This window comes from Rhyacophila brunnea, unplaced genomic scaffold (assembly GCF_057557595.1).
Source record: "Rhyacophila brunnea isolate RB1 unplaced genomic scaffold, BYU_Rbru_1.0 scaffold_8, whole genome shotgun sequence".
Taxonomy (NCBI): Eukaryota; Metazoa; Arthropoda; class Insecta; order Trichoptera; family Rhyacophilidae; genus Rhyacophila; species Rhyacophila brunnea.
The window spans coordinates 43,876,458-43,898,954 of NW_028233350.1; the positions used below are offsets into that span (position 1 = coordinate 43,876,458).

At 35.6% G+C, this 22,497-nt stretch overlaps 1 protein-coding gene across 1 annotated transcript in view; it reads left to right on the forward strand.

Moving 5' to 3' along the window:
- The window catches only part of LOC147064276 (spondin-1-like), a 388,697-nt gene that overhangs the window by 242,809 nt on the left and 123,391 nt on the right, over positions 1 to 22,497 (forward strand). Inside the window, exon 4 of the mRNA XM_085958532.1 lies at positions 10,239 to 10,465. Within this exon, the coding sequence (XP_085814658.1) occupies positions 10,239 to 10,465 (227 nt within the window). The remainder of the gene's footprint in view (positions 1 to 10,238; positions 10,466 to 22,497) is intronic.

Here is a 22,497-nt window from a genome sequence, read left to right on the forward strand (position 1 = left end):
TTAACATGCAATTTTACTTAGTATATATTATTATACTATGTGTCGCATACACATTTTAACGGTTATTCATAATATTAAAGCAAATCTAAAAATTTATTTTAATTACTTACTTTTAATGAGGAATTAAAAAATCTCTCGCAGATCTACAAATATAAAACAGAAATATAAACTATTTATGTATGATTAAGGGAACTGCAAGCATATTTTTATCAGCTTATTGGATGGCAAAAAGTCTGCCAGAAAACGCAACACTATTGCATTAATTAATTATGAGGTGATAATGGTTTTAAAACATTTTTTTTGTTTAATTCTAGGATACTTGAAATAACTATTTTGCATGATAGGTGTTTCGGGTTATGAACTCATTTTCAGTACGACACTAAGATAACTGATTTCGTCAACTTAAAACTAGATAATAATTGTAGCTAACAAGGCATGACAATAAAATAACGTCACATGTGTTAATCAGCTATGTTTCATTTTTCATCCACCAGTGGCGTAGTTGCATTTCTTCTTTCTTTTTCTTCGGCCATATCCGCCCCTTAGTTGGAGCATATGGACACCACGCGGCCCTTCCAAGAATCCCTGTCGCTCGCCAGTCCTCTTGCTTTGTTCCGGGTCAAACCATCATCCCGTAGCTCCACTCTATAGATAGTATTTAGCGGCCTGTCAGGATGCCCGAATCCGGTCGGCTTGGAGAACAGGCAAGCCAGGTTGATGTTCTCTTCTGTCATCCGCAGCACGTGGCCTCTTTACTCTTAGCGGAGTGAGAGGCTGCCTGATTCGTTCTCTTATATCCTCGTTGCTCCTAAAGTCATACCACAGGACACTCAGTATGCGTCGCAAACATCTGATTTCGAAGGTCAGTATACGGTTGCCCTGAGCCTTCGTAAGGTGCCATGATTCGCTACCACAAAGCAGCACCGTCAGAATGGAAGCGTTAAATAGGCGGCATTTGGTTTTGACCGAGTACCCAGATACTTCGCATCGAGTTGAATGTTGCTCCAGCCATTCCCATTCGGATAGCGAGCTCTCTCTGCAAAATGCCATCTCAGCTTTGTGTGTCAGTTGCATTATGTGTATCGGTTGCATGTACTCTATTAAATATTATTTGTTTATTTAATCATTTATTAGTATTAAAAAAAAACATTAATAATATTATTATGTACTAGAAACAGTAATTTCTACGGATTTTGGGACTGAATATAATTGTGTGTCTGTTGTTGTCATTACATACTTATTATACTTGGGTACACCAGAACCGAATACAGAATAAAATTTGTAAAAAAACAACATTTAATAGTATATAAAAATAAGACATAAAAACTGGAAGAAAAATCGTTGTAAAGATTAAAATGTTAATAAAATAAATATGTCCTTACAAAAAAATATAATCGCCATGATGATAATAATACTTATTCATAAAATAATATACAATAACTGTCAAAATGTGTTGTGATAATCTTGGCAAAAATAAAACTAGAATAATTAATTATTCCCATTTAAATAATGTCATATAAGAAGTAACATTTAATTCTGAGATAATCGTAACGTAAACACAATTACGGCTAATCCTTCGCGAATAAAGGGATTATGTGGAAGAATAGGCCTTCGCAAATTACGTTCCTGGGGTTAGCCTGAAAAATGTATTTATCGCGACTGTATTTGCTCATATAAAAATATACGGGCCGTGTTTATTTGTATAAAGGATTTGTTTTAAAATATGGTAACGTTTTACTCAAAGAAAAGGAAGTTTACCATAAAGCATTTGTAATTAAATTTAATTTTAAATAAAGACCTTAATTTAATATCTTCATTGTACAACATAATGTTTCTTCTCAATAAATTTACATTCATGATTAGTTTTTAAGTTTTTTTTTTTTTTTAATTTCTACATTTTATTGTGGGTATTTATTATTTTAATTACACGGATAATTAATTGATAGGTAAAACAAGCCATAATATATTATCATCATCATCATCAGCCGGGGTCAATCCACTGCTGGATGAAGGCCTCCCCAAGCTTTCTCCAACTCTCTCGGTCCTGTGTCGTTCGCTGCCACGTATTTCCGCCGAACTTTACCAGTTCGTCAATCCAGCGGCTTTTAGGGCGACCCTGTGGCCGTTTCGTACCCCTTGGGTACCACTGGATGACGGCATTTGTCCAGCGGCCGTCCTTTCGGCGAGCAATGTGTCCCGCCCATCTCCATTTCAGCTGTTTGGCAACGTCTATTACATCGCGTACTCTTGTCTGCTTCCTAACCCATTCGTTCCTCTTATGGTCCTTTCGCGTGATGCCCAACATGCACCTCTCCATGCCTCGCTGTGTGACTCTTAGCCTTTGGACATCTCTCGTGTTGAGGGTCCACGTCTCGCAGCCATACGTGAGCACGGGTAGCACACATTGGTTGAACACCTTACGCTTAAGACATAATGGTAGGTCACTCTTGAAGATAATATTCAGACGTCCGAAAGCACTCCATCCGAGCTTTGTTCTTCGAGCAATTTCATCGTGCATGCTTCCGTCTATGGACACCTGCTGTCCGAGATAGACGTAGCTGCTGACTTGCTCGAGTTGGGTGCCAGAAATACAGATAATCGCAGGGTCCGAAATACAGTTCCTCATCACTTTTGTCTTTGAGACATTTATCTTTAGACCGACCGTTTGACTGACATCCGCGAGTTCTTGCATTCTACTTTGGAGGTCTTTCGGGTCTTGTGAGAGTATAACAATATCATCTGCAAAGCGCAGGTGACTGAGGTGCTCCCCATTAATTGGAACACCTTTTTCCTCCCAATCAAGTTTCCTAAATAAGTCCTCAAGAGTAGCGGTGAATAGTTTAGGTGAAATGGTATCACCTTGCCGGACACCTTTGTTAATGGGGAATTTACACGACCGTTTGTGGAGTTTCACGCATGCTGTGGCATCACTGTATATACTGTTCAATATGTTTATGTAGCGTCTGGAAATTCCTTGGTTGCTAAGGGCGTCTATAATTGAGAATTTTTTTATAATAGAGAAAAAATATTCGTTTATCTATAAAATATCTAAAATTATGCCATTAAATCATACAACAATCAACATGGAATAATATTTTGTATCTATCATGGGGTGGTTTAGGCAGTAACATGACTTTTAAAAAACTAACAAACACCATTTACGATTTGTACTTTGAAAACGAATAAACATGGCTAACAAACTATATACTATTTTTTTCAGATCGCCACAGCCTACTTCCACAATGATGGTTTGGTTTAGGCAGGGTCTAATTGAATTTTAAAAACTAACCAAAGCCATCTGCAATTTGTATTCTTAGTTCAATGAAAACAAATAAGTATGAGTGACAAAGTTTAGTGCGTACGATTTATGCCAGATCTTAACAGCCTACCTTCACTGATCTTGAAATTATTACGCATTATAAAATCGATCAAAGACCCCCCATATATTATTGCATTGTAGCGGGCAACAACTTCCGACCTTGTCAGCGTTATTACGACAACGTAAGAATCAGCGAGTCATTTAACTTTGCAAAATCGCTGCATATGCGATCAGAATATTCTACAGGTGTGACATACTTCGATGTGGTCGACTACCTCGGGTTTGTTATCGAAATGCCTAAAAGTTTCAACTATGCGGCGGTCAGCAGATTTTTCAATTGAAAACTACATCAACAATAACTCTCACAATTTTCTAAATATCTTCTTCTTCCACGGCGCTACATCCCAGGGTGGGATTTGGCCTCCTCCACAACCGCTCTCCACTCAATCCGGTCTCTCGCCACACTTCTCTAGTTAGCGGTCCTTTCTATATGAAGCCAATCTACTTCTACGGCGTCAGCCCATCTCCTTCTTGGACGGCCTCTGGGTCTCTTCCGTTGGGGTAGCTACTTCGTCATGATCCTTGGCGCTCTAACTTCAGGCATTCTCTCCACATGCTTATGAATGGAACACGCCACACGCCCATCGTAGTATTTGGGACTTACAGTATCTTATGATTGTTTGCTGTTCAATCAGCTCTTCCAACTCGTGGCTCATTTTTATTCTGTAGTTCCCATTTTCCAACGTGGGTCCAACGATTTTTCGGAGTATTTTGCGCTTGAATATAGCTAATTTGTTTTCCTCGTTTTGAGTTAAGCACCAAGTTTCACAGCCATAAGTGACCACTGGCCTTATAATTGTTTTATAAATTAGAAATTTACTTCCTAGCCTAGAATTTTCGACCCCACCAGTCGCTTGCAGGCATGCCAGCATTTATTCCCGGAGATAAGGCGGATTTTTATCTCCTCTGCTGTCTTATTTTGGCTATTTAGGCTGGATCCGAGATACGTGAACTTGTCCACCCCTTCATATGCATGCTGTCTTATGTATATATTCTGCAGCGGTACCTGATCGCGTGTGCTGACCATATACTTAGTTTTTGACTGGTTTATTTACAGCCCAGCGTTTTCTGCTTTTATTTTCATAGTACCACCATAGTCGATCATCATCTGCTTGGATCTGCTTGTAATTACTATGTCGTCAGCATAGGCGCACATCTGCGTTGTACTGCTATCCACCCATCCTCTTATGTTGGTTTCACGAGCTATGGATTCCACCACAAGGTTAAATACCATAGTGGATAGCGCATCCCCTTGTCTTACACCTGATTCGATTTTGAAGCTTTCAGTTTGCTCATTTTGCACAGTGACAACTTCTTGAGTATCTATCAGTGTGGTCTTTATTAGCCTTACTAGTTTTAAGGGAATTCCCAGTATTTTTAGGCTTTGCAGCATCTTATCCCTATGCACGATGTCGAAAGCTTGTTTAAAATCAATAAACAGGTGGTGGAGTGTAAGGTTGTATTCGTGCGCTTTCTCCATAGTTTGCCTCATGAAATGGATGTGATCTATGGCGGATCTATTTGGTCGGAAGCCGCATTGGTATTCTCCCAGGATTTCCTCACCATAGATCATTAACCTGCTATACAGTACAGATGAGAAAACTTTATAAGCTGTGTTTAGAATTGTGATCCCTCTGTAGTTATCGCACATTGTTTTGTCTCCCTTCTTCAGAATAGGCACGATTATACCCATTTTCCATTCCTCATGTAGATTTTTTTCCCAAATATTGAGAATTATCTTGTGGAAATTTGCTTCCAGTGTTGTGCCACCACTCTTTATCAGCTCGGTTGGTATCCTGTCGGTTCTAGGTGCTTTATTGTTTTTCAGCGTTCTTAATGCTCTTCTTTCTTCAGGCAGAGTAGGCTCATCAATAAATTCCTCAGCAGTGTGGTACAATACTTTTTCCGTTTCTTCATGACCATTACTATAAGCCTGATTTAAAAGTGTTGTGGAATAGCCTTTCCATTTTTCCATGATGTCCTTCTTTTCGATCAGCATTTGTCCTTGACTATCCTTACAGGAGTTTAATCTGGATTGATAGGATTTTGTTAGATTTCGAAGAGTCTTGTAAAATTTTCTGGGATCATTGCTTCTTCTTTGACATTCCATGTCTTGGAGTATTCTCTTTAGCATCATTTGCCTTTTCTCTCGACAGAGCTTTGTAGTAGTATTTTGTTAGATTTCGAAGAGTCTTGTAAAATTTTCTGGGATCATTGCTTCTTCTTTGACATTCCATGTCTTGGAGTATTCTCTTTAGCATCATTTGCCTTTTCTCTCGACAGAGCTTTGTAGCAGTTTTTCTCTTTCGTAATTTTGGCGCGTTTCCCTTTGTATGCATTCCTTCCTTGCTTCATTTTTTTCAAACAGTGCTTGCCTGCAATCATCATCAAACCATCATGCATCTATTTTTGCTTTGTTTTCCCCCAGAATTTCTGTGGCACTCGTGATAATACAGTTTTTTTGTATATTCCCAGTCCATATTCACATCATCGGTTATTAAAGTCATTTTCAAGTTTGTTTCTATAGATTCCTGGTATTTATCCAAAATTTCTTCATCCCTCAATTTTTCAGCTTTCCATTTAGTTCTTTTCTGGCTCTCTTTTTTCAGTATTAAGGAGATTTTTCGTTTAATTTTGCTCTCACCAGGAAGTGATCAGAATCGCAATTGGCTCCTCTGCAGACGCGCACATCCTCTACTCTTGTCGCTCTTCTTTTCGATATAAGAATGTGATCTATTTGGTTTCATGTATTATTTCCAGGTATTTTCCAGGTTCCTTTATGTATATTTTTATATTTAAACCATGCACTACTAATTATTAAATTATCTGCAGCCGCTAAAAAGCATTGACGTTCACCATTATCGCTTGTCGTTTCATTCAAACTGTGCTGCCCAGCTACTTCTGTAAATGCTTCCTCTTTTCCAATTTTTGTATTGAAGTCTCCCAAGATAATTAAAGCATCATGTGGGGAGACTTTTTTGCAGGCTTTCTGCAGATCTTCAAAGAATCTATCCTTAATTTCCTCGGTCGCATCGTCAGTTGGGGCATAAACGTTGATGAACGTAATGTTGAAAAGTGTACCTTTCAGTTTAAGTTTACATAATCTCTCACTAATTGGCTCAAATCCTAGTACTGCCCTGCGGATATCAGATCTGATTAAGAGCCCAGTTCCATAGCGACCCTGCGTACCTGCAGATCCACTGTAATACAAAGTGTAGTTTCTCTTGTTTATGAAACCTGCGCCCTCCCGTCTTATTTCCTGCAATGCAGTCACGCTCATTTTATACTTATGCAATTCAATTGCAACCTACTCCATATTGCCCGGCTGCAACATAGTGCGTACGTTCCATGTGCCATATTGTACGTAATATAATCGTTTGTCCAAGGCAGTTGTTTTGGTGTTCGTAATCAGGGTTTTTTTCACCGTGTTGGGTGATTAGCCCTACGACGAACCCTCCTCCTTTATCCGGGCTTGGGACCGGCCATAGCGTAGGTAGAGTCGTTCCCTTTTACTATATGCGTATATAAATAGCGTGTCATATTTTATGTGTAATCCCAGCCCGTAACTTCTCCCTTTCACTTTAGAATTGTATTTATTTATTTGTCAGTAAATAAACTCTCTACTCGATTCATTCGAGTCACTTCAATCAGACATTCATCTCTCAATAAAACACCTCTAAAATATTAAGTACCAATATTAATAAAGTATTCTCATCATCAGTCGAGCAACACATCCGGTCAAATGCAATTTAATCATCTTAGCAAATTCTTTCACGTCGCATATTTTTGTCTGCCTCCGTTATATTGATATAAATATAGGTAAGTAGTCTTAAATTGATATTGTTAAAAAAAATACCGTACTAAAAATGGAGCTTTAGATACAAACACCTGCGTAATTACCGTTCCTCGAAATTCATATCAGGACATTCCATTTATTTTATTTCCAATTTCTGGAATCACGAAAAAATAAACTGATAATAAATATTTGGGAGTATACGAAATTTCCCGCGGGAAAAAATAAATTTTGTTTCAAATGTTTTTTTTCTTCCCATTCTCTGCAAGTTATTTCTTCTGCGTTCTTCCTACATAAAAAGTGACATTCTTCATGCGAATTTCAATTTCCCTTAAGATTTCAGAATATTTGAAAATATTGCAAGAATTTTCCGACGAGTTAATCAAAGAAAGATCCAATAAATTATATTGTAAATTTTTTCGTGTAGTAAAATTTAATATTGTAATCAAAATATTTTAATTATTTTAATTCTATATAAACAAGATGTCACCATACATCATATTTTCAATGATAATGACATACAAGTACTTCTCATACATACCTCTGTTATTATTTCTGAAAATTGTAAAGTACATAAAAATATCAATACATATATTTAAAGATGCAACAGCCAACGTAAAGCTTCATAAGCCATTTTGCAAAATTTTAATTAGCAGGCGTGTCTTACAAGCCGAGACGATCTCACTCAAATTGTTGACCGCTACTCTGGAAAATCTAGTCAGCTGGTCCAGTACTTGACTGGGAGAAAAATGGATCTGCGATTAACGGCGAATAACTCAGTCACCTGCACTTTGCAGATAACATTGCTGTCTTTGCGAAAGATCCAAAAGACCTTAAATTGTAAAGTCAAAAAGTAAGTTGAAAGATAAATATGTGTCGAAGATAAAAGTAATGGTAAATTGTTGTCACCAATAACGGCACTTACATCGACCGGATCAATAACTAAGTCTATAGTGCAGTTGCAGCGCCACCTGTTAAAATTCTTTAGGATGCACTCAATAATACTATTTTTTATTTATCATAAGTGAAGCAATATTGGATAAAATATGAATGGCTAAAGCCGCCTAACGTTCATTACGCTACGGTATACGCCTGCATATCAGGTATGGAGACGTGGCGAGTATTGGAGGGAAAAGCAACCTAAAGAGCATGTCAATTTAAATGCCATTATCGATTGGTAGGTATCTATTGCCATAAAGTCGGTGTATTTCACGTGAGTTTCATTAGTGTTATCTTAAATATAATTATATATATATATATATATATACTAACGAACATTTAATACTAGACAGTAAAAATTTATGAACGAAATGCATATACGTGATTCTGCGATTAACTGCAGGGCACATGAAAGGAATGCAACGTGGGTGCTCTATTTATGTGATCGCGCAATAAAGACGCAAACCCTTTCGCATGAAGATTTATATGCGTCAGAGAAAGATAGCGTTTGTGTTTATAGCATATAGATACATCAAGACAAATATTATTAATAATTTACAATACAATTATTTACAATATATAGTATTTATTGTCATTCCAGTATGACTCTAGTAAAGAAATCCCATAAATGTAGTATTAGTATGGAGATTGTCACAAACAATAAAGTTGCATTACACAATAATTACTTACAGTTAATTTGGGTATTAGGCTTATTAACCTTATTTTAAGATTCATTTCTATACAAAAATGTTCCATATTACGAGGGTGGGTCAATAATTCCTTAGAAAAAAGCATTAAAACAGGTTTTTTTTTGTATTTTTTTTTTATTTCTCAACATAATTTCCTTGGAGCTCAATACACTTGGTTAGACGTTTCTCAATTTTTTTTAAACCGTCAGAAAAATAAGTTTTCGGAAGGTCCTCAAAATAAACATTTGTCCGATCGATGACTTCTTCATTTGAAAAAAAAACGTTGTCCACTTAGCCATTTTTTTAAGTTTGGGAAAAGGAAAAAGTCACTGGGGGCTAAATCTGGCGAATACGGTGGGTGGTCGACCAATTCGAACTTCAATTCTTCAATTTTAGCCATTGATCGTAAACATGTGTGAACACGGGCATTGTCCTGATGAAAGAGGATTTTTTTCCTGTTTAAATGAGGCCGTTTTTCTTCAATTTTGTTTTTTAGCTGGTCCAATAAAGATGCATAATAATCCCTTGTTATTGTTTTTCCTTCTTCCAAATAGTCAACGAAAATAATTTCACGTGCATCCCAAAATACAGTAGCCATAACCTTACCAGCTGATTTTACGGTTTTCGCCTTCTTTGGACATGGTTTGCCTTCGCAATCCACTGCTTTGACTGTTCTTTCGTCTCGGGAGTATAGTGGTGTATCCATGTTTCATCTACAGTCACAAAGCGACGAAAAAATTCATCCGGATTGCGTTGCATGAGCGACAACAGGGCTTTAGAGGCCACCACCCTACTGCGTTTATTGTCGACTGTGAGCAAACGCGGCACCCATCTTGCAGAAATATTTTTCATGCCCAATTTGTCATGTAAAATAGAAATGACGCTACTTTTTGAGATCCCTGTAACCTCAATTATCTCACTCAACTTTAATCTTCGGTCACTTAACACCATATCGTGGATTTTATTGATCATTTCTGGTGTAGTCACCTCTACAGGACGTCCTGAGCGTGGTTCATCCTTTGTTGATGTACGACCACGTTTAAATTCATTTAACCAGTTATAAATAGTTGCAAGTGAAGGAGCAGATATGCCGTGAACTAAATCCATCTCATTTTTTATTTCCTTTGCTGTTAACCCTTTTATATTAAAATGTTTAATAACAACTCTAAACTCAATTTTCTTCATTTTCCATTTTTCCATTTTCCACAAGCAAATTTTTTTTTTAAATGTACGAGAAACACACAACAACCCGACCAATCTGATTGAAACTTCGCAGCATACTGAATCGGTAGTGCCGCTGCATGAAAACAAACCGCTTGCAGTACTAGTCGCGCCACCTGTCGGCTTTTCTAAGGACTTATTGACCCACCCTCGTATCTAAAAATAAAAAGCATATCTTTAACAGATTTGTAAAATTGTTTTTTCTCTTTCATTTCAGTAACCTTAAAAGCGCAGAGCAATCTTCAGATTCCAAGCAGATTCACGGGGTTTCTGATAGTAGCCGAACCGGAGGACATGCTGTCAAACTCGTTCGTCTCCAACAAAAGTCCTGCACAGCCGGATGTCGGAACATTTTCGATTCTTGGTGACTCCCTGACTAAGATCAGCGAGAAGTGTCCGAACGCTGTGATGCACTCCAGTACGTTTGCCAAGAGTGATGTTCAGGTACGTAAATATATTGTATTAATTATTATACTTTAGCATATTATTCATATTATAGTCGGTCTTCTTCTTCTTACTGTGCCTTATCAGTTTTTAGATGTCGGAGACGATTTTCTGTGCCTTTGTTAGGGATCAGATTTTTAAGCTATTGCATGTTTTGTTAGGGTGTATGCATGTGTGAGTAAGATCATGGTAACGTGCGTGTTTGAACATGTACCGTTTAAAAAATATATATATTTTCGGTCAGGTACATGTTCAAACACGCACGTTAACATGATCTTACTCCCTACTTCATTTGTCGTTTGTCAATTTATGGCTACGGCCATATGATGTAGCTTAGCCACTGGGAAATGCCAATAAAAATGGCGTATTTCAAAAAAATACTACCTTATTCTTAGGACAATAATTATTATAAAGAAAACATTATTCATAGAATGTTTATCACATATGAATGGTCAAAAACATAGCTTACAATCAGTATCTTTAAAATTATCTTTAAATGTGTAAATCTTGCCCATTTTTTGGATAATAAAATGCCTAATTCTTGTCAAATTTGGGATCACAGAGATTATCAATATAATTTTTTATTGTAAATATTTCACTATAATAATATCGACATAAGTTTTATTAATGGTTTTATAAATGCTTTTAAAAATTAATAAATATAAAAAATCTTAACACCACTTCACATGGACGTACTGAAATATGACTATATTCTAAAACATTAGAGCGAGAGGTTTAAAAGAATACTATTTATGTAATAAAAATACTTTATGCAGTCATCAAATGTTTAAAATAAATATAAAAGATAATAAGGCTTCAAAATTATGTAAATAGATTATCTACAACGTTTAAGGAATGTCCAGGATCATGCTTTGAAAATAGCATAAAAGCTTCATTTTGACGTACGCTGAGCATGTCCCCCCTTAAGCGTCGGCTTATAATGTCGTGAATCCCAGTTTCGAATCTTGGGTCTGGCAAATACACTTCTCGTCTTCAATTTGTGCTTGGAGTCTGGACCTAATAGGTTGAGCAAGTGGCTAAAATCCATTTCTCGTAAAAATTTAATCTGTTAATACAATCTCCACTCTGTGGAGGCCCAAATTATGATCCTCTAAGGATCGAACATGGTGATGTAGTAGTATTTAGGAATAGTTAATTGTGTTGTTTTTGTTTTTAAAGCTGTGCTTAGTTTTATTACATTTCCTATTATTATATTATTTGAAAATTTAAAGTAACTTTACGTTGATAATTTGTATTTAATTTTTTTGTTATTGTATTAGGTATATTGATTAAGATTATTAATTTTTTATTTGATTTTTTATCAGTAAGTAATATTGGATAAAGTGGGTATTTGAGAATGTAACAACCTTGTGAATTGTTTGACGAATAAAAGAAACAGTTTATTAAATTACTAGCAAACCTGATTACGTTAAAACTAAAATATTCGAGTAATCCTAACCTAGGTTAGTAATTAAAGCATTTAATTACCTACCATGATTTAATATACAAAAACCGATAGCCAATATCGTAACACAATTCGATTAGTATTTCATGTAAGAACTACTAGTTAAAAAATTTCAAATTAAGTCAGATGCCCGTAGCTTAATTGGAAAAAGCACACTGGCTTTATTGCTGGTTCAAATCACATCAGATGTCGTATTTATTTTCTAATTAAAGATTTTTCCTAGGGGGATATGCATGAGATGTTTTCAAAATATGTAAGTTCCTTATTATTTTATGGATGAAATGGCACTTACGGTTGCTTGATTTTTCGTTTTCAAAACTTTAAGTTCATTATAAATCACCCTTTCCGTGAAAAGTTAGAAATTCCCAATGAGAGACGTCATGCGTCATTACAAATTAACTGTAAACACGGAAAATGTATTATGACAAAATGTGTTACAAACTTAGCAGCTAATAATATTCCTAATATATTTTCATCTAAAATGAGTAGTTCCACATTACTCCACGATAAACCGCGCCAACTTTGACAGGGCTGGGTTGCCATAGTAATATTATTTGAGAACTTTATTTGGCATCGCAAATTTGTTTATAAAACAAACACGTAGCGTATATTATGCTATCCTTAAAGCATTATTATGGTTCCATGTTATTATTATACTCTACATGTTTTCATTAAAGTTGTTTCCTGAAACTATGTCCCATTATTCCCAAAAGAGGAGGGCCATATTACGCGATAGTTTACTACACGTGAGCGCAGAGTAATTTCTTAAATGTCAACCTGTATTCAATAATGGATAATATGATACTAACTCACCTTACTGTATTTCTCAATAATCTAATAACATCAAAATACCGAAGAACATAAATAATTTGAAAACACCTCAGAAATATAATATATATCTACTAGAATAAATATTTTTGAAAAACATGCAACGCCCAGCAGGTTCAAACCCCCGCGCCCCTGAGATTTGCGCTCATGTGCTCTACCCAGTGATCACATCTACTTTAGTATAATATAATAGTCCTAAGTGTGTTCACAAGGTGCATATTGAATGATAATAATAAACAAATAATTTGTTAATTTGAGATTGTTTCAATTTGTTTTATTTCTAAGCTAGCCTTATGATATTCAAAAATTTACACATACAGATAAATAAATGAAAAATTGCTCTTATGATTTCAGTTTTACTTAAGGTAGATACAAAAATTTTGCGTGGGAGATATCTCTTGAAGTCTTTATATAAAAAGATAAAAAGATGTATTAATCAATCGAAAATCCTCGTAGAGGTGAATCAATTAAAGTGAAACTGTAAAATGATCAAGAGTTTTGTTTACGCATGTATTGTACGGTATCATACGGTACGGAGTCGTGGACCATGAAGGCAAAGGGAATAGAAGGTAATTGATGCTTTCGAAATATAGTGTTAGCACCGAACGCTTTGTATTTTTCGATACAGTACGTCGTGACAAATCATTCAGATACTCTAAATAAAGCAACAACTCTCGACAATATATCTGAAACAGATTCTTAAGTTTTATTGGGTATTTAATCTAAAAAACTGGTGTTTTTTGGGTAGCCTCCAGGTAAGGATGACGCAGAAGAAGAGCGTCGGCGTGATGAAGCTAGAGAGTGAAAGAGCTTACTGGGGGGGCAGCTTTCATTCTACCTTGAGAAAAGCATAGGACCATGAGAGGTGGTCACAATTTTCAGCCATAAGAAAACGACAAAAAAAAGACGAATGCAAATCGTGCATTATTAAAAATGTATTTAATATTGTAATAATAATAGCGATTGCTGTTGTCAAAGGCAGGGTATACTTATCATATTTTAAGATATTTTCAATGTATAAACTTTAAACGGAATTACATAGATCATTCGAGAATGGCGGCCATCATTCATGTTTGTTTAGCTACCTAAATGAGTTATAAACGAGCAGAATAGTTTCCCATAGAGACCTAACAGACTACATATCACTATGCAAATTTGTACTGCAATCAAACATGTGCCTATATTTATCTTACATGTACCAAAGTTCCCTTATAAATTGATACATCGTGTTTGTTACGTAACAGCCATACATCTCCAGTTCATTTATGTATGTATCTAAATGTTTACGTAAATCAATATAAGTCTACAAATGAAGATTGATGTAGGTAGGTATAGCAGAAATAGTTAATGTTATTAATTTATATGTAGTTTAATAGAGAGTTAGATAATATAAATAGTTTTAATTAAGTATCTGCTAATATCATCATAATAATATTATCATCATTCATGACACTACAACCCTTGGCGGGTCTAAGCCTTCTTCAAAAACTTCCTCCATCCTGGACGATTCAGCGCCGACATTCACCAGTTGCTTTAACCAAGCATTATTAAATCTCTTGTGGCGCAGTCCAGTCATCTTAATTTCGGCCGTCCAGATCTTCTCCTGCCCTCGGGGTTTGCGTACATAGCCCGCCATTCTGCGTTTTCATATTTCACGTGATCTTTTCATTGCCATAAAGTATGTACAGTGCCTCGTGATACCTTCCTCTTCGAATGCCTCTTCTTGAATAGCCGAAAAGAGTCTTATAAAAACTCTTCACTCAAAGATATCCATATTTCTCTCATCCTTTTTGCTGAGTACCCAGTATTCTAATGTATACATTAATACTGGGCGCAAAAAGGTTGTATATAAGGTTGTTTTAGTTTTCCTTGAGAGTGCCTTGTTTTTCAGAAGCCTTTGAAGACTTCTCTTGCTTGGCGAGGTTGATCCGGCGATTTATTTATTTCGTCGCTTGTGTTATTAGTTTTTCTGGTAAGGGACTCTAGATACACAAATGAATTCATAGTTTCAAAAACATCGCCGCCAATGATAATGTTGTTATTATCAGTTATTTCACTCTGTAGAACTGGCCTGTATTTTTTTTACTTTCATTTATCCGGAGTTCCATGTTTGCAACAGTTGACTTCACGGAAATAAACCGCTCTTCCGAGGGCTACAGCTGGGGACCGTACAATGATATCAATATCATCCGCATATACCAATAGCTGGATTGAAATAGGATGTTTTGCGTCACGGATAATCTTTTTTTTTTACTTTTTTCGAAAAAGATTTTTTCTATTGGCTATATTATTTTCTCATGAGTGTTTTCAGAAGTTTCTTAAATATTGTGAATTATTCGTTGAATAAAAGGAATAGTTAATTTAAAAATATATATTATTTAATATGCTAATGATGGCATGTAATCGCTTTATTAGTTTATTTTTATGTATACGCATCTGTTTCATTAAGTGGTTATATCATGGGTCTTTTTGATGTTAGTTTTAGGGACTCAATTTGTCATAAATGTGCATTTTTTAAATCTTCAATATAATTTATCAATTGTATAGTTTAAACTATTTTGAGGCTCCTTTTTAAATCTTTTGACTTATCGATTGCGTCATCCACACCAAATACTGCACCGCTGTACGCTTTAACGAGAATATCAATTCCATCATAATTGAATATTTTTTATTGAATATTAAATATACATAAGGATGAATGAAACTATATCCGAGTATGTATTGTAACTAACACCATTTTTAAACAATCTTAGAAAAAACTTAGGCTATTAAATTTAAAAATACTATGGTAAGTTTTATAGATTACAATGTGGAGATTAACAAAACTTACTTAAGCTTGCGTAGCACACCATTTTGACCCATGGCTGACTGCATAACCCTTCTCCTAGATTTCTTTTATTTTGTTAACTGTCATGGTGGAACTGCATTGTATTGTTGTTTTTATTTAATAAAACGCAATTTTTTTATAGTACTTATTCCACTTTAAGTAATATAATAAAGTAATAATAAGTAATAAAATAAAAATAATAAAGTAAATAAAGTGGAATAAGTACTATAAAACAATTGCGTTTTATTAAATAAAAACAACAATACCTTCTCCTAGAGTTTTTATCCTGAGGTATCTCTCTCACTCTAGTCTGTCATAGTTAGCTCATGTCCTCAGTGAGTGCCCCACGGGCTGGTGTCTACTGTATTTCTTCCATAAATCTTAGCTCTAGCTAGATCTATTACACTTCATAACGGTCATTGCATTGATACCCAAACACGCGTTGAAAAAATGTTGCACGCGAGTAAAAGTTATATTACTTAGTAAGTTAGGTTGGCGTGATAGACCATTAATGTCTATGATTGACTGCTCAAACTCCATAAAGATATCTCTATACTGGCCTCTCTCTTTTTTCAGTTGGTCACATTCAGCCTCTCTGTGCCTCTCTTGACTTTATCCGCCCATCTCCTACGTGGGCGGATAGTGCCGAATGCCCATGGTGAAAGAAAAAGTTATAGTAACATACGTTCACCGGGAATGGTTTTTGATTATTTGCTTAATCCAATGAGTCCTTATTTTAAATTAAACATGCATTAAATACGACGTACAAATTTTGCTGGACGTAAAAATCGAACCTCACACCTATTGCTTCAGAGACGGTCATTATGGTACTATTACACTGTGGAATTCTACTAGTAATACTAATATTAACGTAAAATATTTTTTTAATAAATCATGACTATAAAATAGAAATTATTAAAAACATCGGCCTGACGAAAATTCTGTAGTTGAGTAATTAGTGCCTAATTTTGAAAAGTTCTACAGTTTTAAGTCAAAATAAAGCTTTCAAAATATTGTATTAAAAATCAGCAGGTTTATATTGAGTATTAATAAGTCACTTATGATTTTTATAAAAAAATTATGTGACTTTATTACTGCCTTATTGATTGCCTAAATGAGTATTTTCTAAAACAAATATAGTATTTTCCTCCGTCAGAATTTCGCAATGAATATCTCTATCTCTATACCTATATATAAAAATCTCGTGTCACGATGTTTGTGGTCGAACTCCTCCAAAATAGCTCGACCGATTTTTATGATTTTTTTTATGTATATTTGTTAGGTATGAGAATAGGTCAACAAGTATATTTCATACCGCTAGGTGATTAGGGTATCTCTATCCAGAAAATTTTTTCTTTTATTTTTTTGAAAATTTCTTTTTGTATTTTTTTATTATTTTGCATCAAAAAATACTTATAACCCCAAATTTTCACCCTCTTACCCCCACCCTCCCATTTTTTAATCGCCATTTTATTATTTTTGTATGATCAAATTTAACCGTCGTTCGTATTTCAAACAGAACGAAATTATTTATGTTGTTGAATGACAGATGGCGCTACGTACGAGAAGAATTCAAGAAAAGCGCCGCGTCATTTTGACATTTCATTCGGCATATCACAACGCAGTGCGTGCAAAATTTTGTACGATTTATTTTAATTTATCTATTTTTATGTGCGTTTATTACAGTGCATAATGCCATCAAGACGCAAGGGGGGCAATTTGGGCCGTCGAACGAATAAAGCAACAAACATGCGAAATAGTAGAGCAGAAAGAACAGACGAACAAATCCAACAAGATAACAAAAACGTGCGTGTAAGCATGTCGCAATTGCGTGCATCCTAATCACAAGAGGCACGAGCTGAACGAAATCAACAACGACAATTGGAACAGAGCTAAGCGCGCCGGTTCGTAGTTAACACACGGAGAGCAAATGACCAACAACGCCAACAACTACATCGAACGTTTACATCCGCTTCGTTCCTTCGTCTCGCATTCGAGTACGAGCCAGATATTGAATATTCCGCTCATCCAAAAGTGCTGATTGGTGCTATGGACAAAGAATGTCCCCATTGTCATGCGCTCAAATTCAAACATGAGTCAGCCGGGATGTGTTGTGCATCAGGAAAAGTGCAACTACCAGAAATTGAGATACCACCAGAATCATTGAACGGCTTGCTCATCGGCACGGTTCCAGATTCAAACCTGTTCCTGAAGTCCATTCGCACATTCAATTCATGCTTCCAAAAGACTTTGTTCGGAGCAACATAAATAGTTCACAATACTGCGGCAAATGGTCAACAATTCCATTTTACGTTCAAAATCAAAGGCCAAGTATACCACAAAGTAGGCTCATTGCTGCCAATGCCAAACGAACTACATAAATTTTTACAAATCTACTTCATGGGCGGTGAGGACATCAATCATGTGGATGCACATTGCGGCTACAATGGCCTCAATTTGCCTATTTCCAGGCGCATCGTCGGCGAACTGGACGCCCTGTTGAATGAGCACAATGAATTATTGAAATTCTTCAAAGCACACATGCACGAATTGCAAAGTGACAATCACGCTATTGTCATCAATCCTGATAAAACACCAGCTGGAGAGCACGTGCGTCGATTCAATGCACCTGTTATTGACGACATTGCTGGAATCATGGTTGGCGACCGCATATCGACGCGAGAAATCGTGATTCGAAGAAGAAACAATAATCTGGAGTTCATCGCTGACACACACCGTTCATACGACGCTCTTCAATATCCGCTAATTTTCTGGAAGGGACAAGTCATTTTGAATTGAGAAAATGAATAGTTGACGTTTTTTTTGTTTTTAGCGGCTGTCATCGTCTACAGCGCTCTATTCCTCTTTCTGTCATAGATCATATCCCCACACACTTACGATACATTCGTTATTTTTTATTTAACAACCAAAATATTCACTAAAAATAATTTATATGGCAGAACAACGTTTGCCGGGTCAGCTAGTTTATTGATATAAACACCATACTAAATCACTATCTATGCGTGTGTATATTGACATAAAAATATCGCTAAAATTGTGACGGTAATTCAACATGGCGCTTGGAGCAATATGGCCGCCGTCTAGCCGCCCAGCTGACGAGTCGGTGACGCCGTTATTTTTATGACATATATCTCGTTCGTTGTGACAGTAAAACGAGACGATGCGACAGATTCGCAAGCTGATTCTTCCCCCCATCATTTTGCACCTGTCAAAATAAATCTACAACGAGCTTCATTTTTATTTTTATGCGAGAGAATCAAGTAAATGGATGCATTAGATTTGACAGTATTTTCGAGTGTTTTTGTAAATGTTCTTTTCAGTATTATATGAAATAAGATAGGGGCTATGACTGGATGGATTTGAAATTAAGTGACTGGAAAAGATTTTGTAGATTCTATAAAGAATCCGAAATACTTATAATACCTACATTTAATCTTTCAACAAATCCAGTTACAGCAGGTGATTAAATTTCTACTGTAATCTTTGAAAGATTCGTTCACTCCTTTTATGTGTCATGAATGCAACACGTCATAAAAATAATATTCCAGCCATTTTTGGTAAGAAAGTAACCTAGAAAGTTTTGGTACTTTGCATTTGTATGTATTTTGGGGCGCTTTTTTCGAATTTTTACTTTGCCACTTTGGATTCTTGATAAGCATCATTGAATCCTCCATAGTACGGTCTTACCATTTTAGTTTTAGAGTATCTAGATCTTTATGATATGCGTGCATAATCCGACTTACTGACAACTCCTTCGAAATTCAGTGCAGTCTCTGAATTTTTATAATATGTTTCGTGACCTTTCATCCCCACCAAGTGTGTAAAGCTCTAGCAAACTCACAGTCTCAACGAGATTCAACGATCGCCGTAAGCAATTGTCGACTTTAATATCAATTGCACGGAATTAGCTACCAACTCAATCGCATTGACGCTTGATTTGATTGGTTCATAATATACGCTCAGTTGCTAGTGTGAACAATTATAAGTAAAGCAACAAATGAAATCAAAACAAGTAACGAGTGACTGATTGTATTTATACTACGGTATTATATTTTTGTTATGTATTATGATTGTCTGTTAAATAATTAATAATATTAGGCAACCTTCATTATCTAAACGTCATCAGCACGATCACTCATGGAAGGTCAAAGTTAAACGACGCGATTGTGCTCAAAAAATTGGAATTGTTCCAATTCAGTCACGACTAGGGAATCCAATCCCGGGATCCCGAGCTATTTTCGATACCTATGAATCCCGGGATTGGTAAACATAATCCCGGAATTTCGGGATTGATTTTTGTCTTGATCGATTGATCAATTTTTAAGGAAAATAAAATAAAAGCGAAATATAACAGAAAAAATACTTTTGATAAAAAATAACTACATTAGAAATGAACTGAGTTTGAATGAAGTTTGATTTATACCCATGTGTAGGTTGCCGATTCATTTTATTTTTTCACATAAATTATTAAAAATGGAAAGATTGGAAAAAAACAATGCTTTGCACTTTTAACAAAGTAATTCCACCATGATACTCGTATCATACGTTTTACAGCAGTTTCATATTTGGCTGACTAATTAGATTTATGAAGCGGAAAGGCCATAAGTACGCCATGATTATTTCCTTTACTATTTTAAATCTCGCTAATCCATTCATTAAGTCTTTACTATCAGAAACAGCAATCTCCTATTAAATTTACATTATTATTTATATTACAATATTATATACTCCAATAAACTTGTGTATTTCCAAGATTGAACGTAAACAATAAATGTCTTAAATAGTATAAATTATACTAGATTTATTTTTGACCGATTTTATCAATGTTATTTGTAAATATAAAAATTTTATATTAACAATTGAAAAGATGCCAATCCCGGGACCAGTCCCGGGATCCCGGGATTGTCAAATTGTAATCCCGAAATCCCGGGATCAGAATTTTGACTCGGGATTGGATTCCCTACTCATGACTACTCACGACTCCAGGGAACGACTCAAAGGTGACTTTTCACTTTGGTGGGTGATCGTGGTAGACGATTGGCCTAAGAATCTGTCGATGTAATTTGAGATTTAATATCATGTCAGTCGCAAAAAGTCCTCTAATACACTGTAGAGAACATACTGAATACTGATATAAATAGATGTTTTGTTTATTCTTCTTAAAAAAATACTAAGTATTTCATAAATTTTGACGGATTCACTGCTAAAATGGTTCATATACGAATTTGAAAATTGTGAAACAAATATCAAACGGTCATATGCATATATAGGTATAGTCATTTTAAATATGTTTGAGCATACTTCAGTGAAACGGCAAATAATTTTCAACAATAGGTGGGACGTAATTTCGGCCGCGTTGCCAGTCGGAGAGCGACAGTCGACCTGTTAGCACGTCAATTTATTTTGTGATGTGCGTCGGAAGAATTAATTCTTAAACCATGTAAAGATTACTAAAAAATGTTACGTATTTACACGAAAAACAAAACATGGAAATGAGTATATTATTATTAATATTTAAATAACAATAAACATAACATTAAATGGACGCATGTTGGATTTTTATAACAAACTCTTTTTTGTTCGTCACGCGTCGTTTGTACAATCTGCGCGTCGCATAGTCACGATCGTTTTAGACCGTGACACAGCTGAAGTATAGCCTTAAGTAGTGCTGTGTATGTTTGAATAAAAACATAATAATCCAGTCAAGCAAAAAACCTCTGGACATTTCAATAAATATACCCTTACCGCATTTTGAACCCTACTTGTTCTAATTTATTTAGGATCCTCCCTTCGCGGAGAACTTCACATTAATTTAAAACAAAGGCAACTTCAAACATGTCCAGGTATAAATTTTAATTCACCTTTTTACTAGGCCATCCTGCTAGGTCGTCCTGAAATTATGATTTATTCGCAAAGAAAAATAAAACGTGGCCATTTCATTTTAACGGTTTACTTTCGAGGTGTGTTTTAATCCCTCGCGGCCCGACCGTTCATATTTTATCTAATTTGAGAGGGCCCAAGGAAATTTTGAAGATTTAACTCAGTTAAATTTATGTGTAATGTGGATATAAACAATTTTTATGATGTAGCTCTTCTTGCCAAGGCTTTTGCCATTTTGCGATTGCAGAGTAAAAAATACCTATGTTTAAAAATATTTTTCATCTTAACGTTCTTTATTTTTATACTGCTAAGTACGTTATATTATTTACTGACCGCAGGCGAGTACACAGAAAAAGGTTTAAAAATCGAGCAGGTGCAATAATATTTGTCTTCCACATTTACTCCGCCTACTTCTTGGTTAATGTCACCGACATGGGCTATATTAGGTCTCCAAATATAAGCCTGAATGACGTATCCATTATTGATAATAAAGGTAAAAACGCATCATTCAAAAGTTTTGATATTACGACATTGGAATCTGAAGCAATCAAGTCTCTACTACTTATAGCTTCTCCAGAGACTCCACACACCAAAGAAAACATCCTTAGGTGAACCTGCAGTTTACTGGTGTTTATGCGAGTTATTGCGAACTGTCACATCCACAAGTGGTTATCCAATGCGCGTAGCTTAATACTTTGGACGCGGAAGACGCACACGGTGCGTAATGACCAGGCGGCCGATCGATGTAATTAACGTGCATTTTAAAGGGGGCAATTAAAATCTCATTATCTATTCAGCAGCGAAAGCGTTAACGGTCATAATTATTAGACTTATCGTATTATAAGTGTCCGTTTATGACGTCCACACTGTCTTGTATTTCAGACATGCCGCATCCGAATATTAAAGCAAACATTGAATGCCCCAAATGGATTGCACCAATTTATAGGTTCCATGGGTTTTTCAATGGTCATAGACCTTGCTTATTGTATAATGCCGATAGGAGTGGGGGCA